We start from the raw sequence: 5,103 nt of genomic DNA, 5'->3' as shown, positions 1-5,103 counted from the left end.
TCGGAATTCCGTCGGAAATTTCCGAGGGATTTCCGAGGAAAGATGAATTTCCGAGGACTTTTTTCGTCGGTATGTCGTCGGAATAGCGTTATTCCGACGAAATACCGAAGATTTTTTCCCTCAGTATGCCGCTGTTTTCTTGTAGTGTACTATTCATTAAACGCGGTAAAAGTATTAGAAAAATTATCGAAGTAAATTATAATATACGGTTTCTTTTTATGCCGACCTTGAAGCAAACACAATAAGTATAAAATTCTTCATGAGAAAAAAGTGATTACCTTTAGTTTCTTTCTTGCGACTAGAAGAAACAATGAAAACTTTCCCTTCTTTTTCCACGGCTTGTCTCTATATAACATAATATTGTTCGAGCCAAGATGTCATTAAACTTGTGTACCTTCTTCAAGCCACATTCTCTTCTCCATTTTCTTGTTCACTATTTATGGTGATACATATCCTTCAAGCTTCCTTGGGGTTATTATCCCCATAAACACAACTCCGGTAAGTGGTCAGACCACATGTCTAATTTGAATACATATTCTGAATTTGCTATATATACTTATGACTTGTAGATTGTGTGTATTATACTATTGGACATGTTTAATAAATAGATAATTCAAGCATTATTGTCCAGAATATGAAATTCAAGAATCTTGATTTTCAACTTTAATATGGTGCACTTCTAAAGAACAAATTGAATTGTCTATATAGTACAGTGAGAATATGAAAAATAATAAGGTACAACTGTTTACTAGAAAATATTGGAGTTACATGACTTAGATTAGAGTATATATGGTTAATCATATCGAGTACAAGTATATGTATGCATCGATACGCCATGTACATATGCATATAACATATATAAGTTCAATAATGTAGTAAGAATCAATCAAAGCAAATATAAATCTGTACCATCATCATCATCATCTACACTTGATTAGTGTTCGCGTGTACGTATATAGATTTATGTATATATGCATTTATATGATAAAGTCTTCTCTTTTTGCTTACTTCCATAGATCAATCTGACAACTCGAAGATGTAGAAGCAGCATATTCGTCTCTCATGTCTGAAACCCTCTTCTGATCTTTTTCTTCATCAACTTGGCACTCCACGTTGCTTGTGTCCTTGGCATTGTTCTGTAGAGAAGCAGAAGTTGTGGCCGCATCCTCGTTGCTGAGCTGAGAAGCAACAAATTTATCAAGAACTCTCCAGTCCGTGACTTGGTCCATCGCTTCCTCGTTCCCGCTATTCATGTATAGAGAGCTGAAACTCTGATTCCCTTGATTCAATTGTTCTTCATGCGCGAGATTCGACTGCTGCAAGTTAGCAATCTCACTCGAGTTATTATCGTTGTTGCTTGTTCCGTAAGGAATAGAGTTGCTATTACTATTAGCTTGTTGGATATTAGGGCTTTCAAGCTGAGGAAGTTGAATTAATGATAAAGGAGATTCATGAAGAAGATCATGTTGTACCAGGTGGTTGTATTGTAGCTCTAGCTCTTGCTTGCATTGCAAGTTAGGATTATTGAGAATGTAAGCAGATGCATTGAGGCCATATGGTAACTGCTGTTGGTGCTCGTACTGGTGCTGCTGCTGCTGATTGGGGAGGATCCGCCGTGGCCCGTTTGTCTCCAGCTCAGAGGCCATAAAAGAGAGTTGATCGCCATACCAATGTGAAGGCGATGAGTCATAATCTCCCATTCGTCTAACTGCAGTCAGTCTCTTCTTGAAAACCCTACACACGACCCATCCTTCTTCCTACACCCAAATATCATATAATGGAGAGATTAGAGATTTAGCATATATAAAAACCAAATAAATTGCAAAGGGAAGTTATGTTGTAGGGTTGATACAGTACCTGAGGAGTTCCATTTTCATCAGTTTCTAAGCGGTATTCATGCATGATCCAATCGGATTTTTGTCCATTTGGGGCTCTTCCCTTGTAAAACACAAGTGTTTTCCTCATACCAATAAGACTGTGCCTCAAGTATATAGCCTTATCTCTTCCAGTGGCTTTCCAAAACCCTACTTTTGTTGCTCTGTTGGTTCGAGTCCCTGTGGGATACTTCTTGTCTTTATGGCTAAAGAAGTACCAATCACTCTGCTCTTCATGTCCAATTTTGCACAACTCTATTTATACAAAGTAATGTAATCACTTTTTATAAAACTTTCCTTAATTAGTAAATTAAAATAAAGGAATGAAGGCTATAAAGATAATGGGACTTGGCAAACCTTGAAGATCCCATGGCTCAATCTTGTAAAGATCAATGTCCTTTATAAAATCGATTTCTATTCTGTTTGATGCAACTTTTCTTCTTAGGTAGTAGTCGACAAGTTCTTCATCTGTTGGGTGAAATCTAAAACCCGGAGGAACGAGGGAAAATGAATTCATCCTTTGTCTTCGTGATCGATTAGCAAACTGCTTATAAGAAAATAGCATCAAACAAAATGAAAATAAAAGCATGCACCTGAGAACACAAGATATAATGTTATAGCTAGTTAGATTTACTACATAATTATGTGATTTGGTTATGATTGTGCGTCTTAGCGTCTATGCTTAGTTTATAAGAGGATAATTTACACTCAGAATTGACAGAACGTCATACATTTTTACTTATGACAAGAAGTAGTTTTGTTGCATTTATATATGATTATGACCAGTCGCATGGTAAACTATCTTTCTTCGAGAATAATTCATTTTTATTTAGATTCGTGGTATATAATTGAAATTTCCCAAAAACTAAAATCAGTGAAACAAACCAAACAATTCCCAATTATCATATGATATAATAGTTAAAAATTATTTAATTAGATTATCATGCACTAGATCGAGTAACTCTTGTTTTCGAACAAGAGTAACTAAAATAAAATTCTGTTTAACTATTGCTTCATTTGTATAATATCATCTTGGATATTTAATTGCATATAAGTAATAACGAAACAAGTAAAGTTCAGAAGATGAAGAGGAAAACAATTTTGACAAAAAAAAGAAGAGGAAAACAAACTGCAAATATTTGATGATCGATTTTCTAGTTTGTCGTATACAAATCCAATGAAAATTTTTACTTAACAGAACATAAAAAGAAACCTAATCAGTTGTTAATTTATTAAATTAATATTTTAGATTTATATGATATTTTGCTTTGCTTGTAGCATCAGCAACACTGAGTATGATGAGATGAATATGATGATGATAATCAAGGTGATTGTTGAAGATGATGATAAAGGATTAAAGATGATTCAAAAGGAGTTTTCTTTTTACCTAAAAAAGAAACAAAAACTAGCAAAATTATTTATGAAGGCAGGTGAGGATCGGAATAAGAGTAGAAGGCTGGCAGAGAATTAGGGTTTTACCTGAAGTAACTCTAGATACAAGATTCAGCTGAAAACTTTTCAACAGCTCCTAACAAAATATTTATGTTTTCGGCTATTGTATGTTCTTCTCATCAGAAGTTTGAACACTTCAGCACAAAACTATAGAGAGAGAGAGATATCGAAGGATCCCTGAAAGTAGAATGGACAAGATTTGACAGTTCTCCTCGGGAATAGGTTATTGGAAAGAGATATTAGATCCCGAGAGAGAAAGAAGAAATGATAGAAAGAATGCGAAAAAGGAGAGAGAGAGTAAGGTTATATAAAGAAGATCAATGGATGAAGAAAAGAAGAAGAAAAGAAGGAGAGCGCGCACACAAGATACAAAACAAAAGATCACAATCGTGTCCTAGTAATCTATTATATTTTATTTTCTTTCTCTCTCTTTCCCTATCAATCAAACTTTCCTTCTTCCTCTCAGAGAGAAAGATAACTTTATTTGTTGCAAAAGCTTTGGGGGAGATGAGAGAGGAGGATAAGGAGATAAAGTAAGATTTAGAGAGAGAGAGAGAGAGAGGTGGCAACATCCATTACCACCCACCAGTTCTTGATGGATATGCTTGATCATAAATATTAATTAAGGTTCTTTATTTGTTTGTCCTCGTATTAAGCTTATTTTCTTGGTTTCAGTTTCACATTTTTGTGTCCCGAATGCTATATCCTTACTAAAAGTACCTTAACTAGTTTAGATATATATTGCTAGTTTGATTGTGTAGGTTTGCGAGAAAATCTTTGTAGATATATCTCTACATGTACATCCAGAAAATTTCAGACATTTTTTCTGCTCGATATAATGTACTGTAATTATTCTAACGTTACTGCACAAAAACACTTAATGCTAAAAGACAGTCATGTTTTATGTAAATATTTCATAGTTTTTTCCTTATTTCAAAACCTTCTGATGATAATATACTTGAAGGTTAATTAGGTCAACTAGTCCCAGTGTTAGTTGTTGAGAGGGTTGTCCAAAGGCAATATATAGAGCATAAGGACCAATATAAAGATGCAAGTTATTCGGGGAAATGGGCATTTAATTCCTGAATTATTTCAAATCAGCAATTTAAATACTGAACTATTGCTCGCACGTTTTTATGCTCCAACTATTTGTTGACTCGGCAAATTAATGTCCAAAAAAGTCAACCGTTAAGTAAATAATGTCTATGTTAGTTTTTATCAATCTTCTTCTCCATTATATCTCAGATGCTCGAAATCGCCAAATTGGTACCCTAATTTGAGAGAGAAGACAACTCTGGCAAGTACAGAGGCGATTTCCGAAGATGTGATGAAGAACTTCGAGAAAAACAAGATTCTTTGTCAGGAAACGACTCAAAATTCTTCTGGTTCAAACTCTGTAAATCATCTGTTCTTTTCAGTTAGATGCAATTATAGAAGGATAGATTTCGAAAATCAATATTGGATGCTATGTTTGTAGGAGGATTTGGGTGTGGAATACATGATTGAAGTGGGCAATTCATCTAGTTATGGTCTCATGAGTGGAAAGTCGGGATTTCCAAAATTGATAAGCATGTAAAAACATCAATGTTTCTGATTTTCTGGAATTAAATGCTCATTTTCCCCAAGTTATTCACTATAAGAGTTTAACTAGCGCAATAAAATTTGAAAATATTATTAATTTAATTCATTCAAATAGTGTATCTGTTAGTAATGTAAAATTGACAAAAGTCTGTATGGGGTTGTTTTTCTAATTATTTTTGTTGATGGTGAATTATTA

At 34.1% G+C, this 5,103-nt stretch overlaps 1 protein-coding gene across 2 annotated transcripts; it reads right to left on the bottom strand.

Annotated features, from left to right (window-relative positions):
- Nucleotides 1-568: 568 nt before the first annotated feature.
- On the bottom strand, nucleotides 569-3,627 carry LOC106293172 (NAC domain-containing protein 7-like). Of its 2 annotated transcripts, XM_013728840.1 has the most exons (5): nucleotides 3,354-3,627; nucleotides 2,232-2,418; nucleotides 1,858-2,129; nucleotides 1,473-1,757; nucleotides 571-1,316 (listed from the first exon to the last, which is right to left on the bottom strand). In XM_013728840.1, exons 2-5 carry the CDS (start codon nucleotides 2,389-2,391, stop codon nucleotides 1,005-1,007), a joined length of 1,029 nt encoding a protein of 342 aa, XP_013584294.1. In that variant the 5' UTR covers nucleotides 2,392-2,418; nucleotides 3,354-3,627; the 3' UTR covers nucleotides 571-1,004. The 2 variants fall into 2 exon arrangements, with proteins under 2 accessions (XP_013584293.1, XP_013584294.1); XM_013728839.1 differs by having other exon boundaries at nucleotides 569-1,757.
- Between the last annotated feature and the right edge of the window lie 1,476 nt (nucleotides 3,628-5,103).

This window comes from Brassica oleracea, chromosome C5 (genome assembly GCF_000695525.1).
Source record: "Brassica oleracea var. oleracea cultivar TO1000 chromosome C5, BOL, whole genome shotgun sequence".
Classification (NCBI taxonomy): domain Eukaryota; kingdom Viridiplantae; phylum Streptophyta; class Magnoliopsida; order Brassicales; family Brassicaceae; genus Brassica; species Brassica oleracea.
Note: the sequence above shows the minus strand (reverse complement) of the source record. Positions and strands in the feature narration are given on the sequence as shown.

What these genes read in the sequence shown, in the direction of transcription:
- LOC106293172 (XM_013728839.1), bottom strand. Translation starts at nt 2,391, where the DNA reads ATGAATTCATTTTCCCTCGTTCCTCCGGGTTTTAGATTTCACCCAACA. An exon ending in TGAGCCATGGGATCTTCAAG is followed by an intron (nt 2,130 to 2,231) that starts GTTTGCCAAGTC and finishes TTGTATAAATAG; the next exon opens with AGTTGTGCAAAATTGGACAT. An exon ending in ATGAAAATGGAACTCCTCAG is followed by an intron (nt 1,758 to 1,857) that starts GTACTGTATCAA and finishes ATTTGGGTGTAG; the next exon opens with GAAGAAGGATGGGTCGTGTG.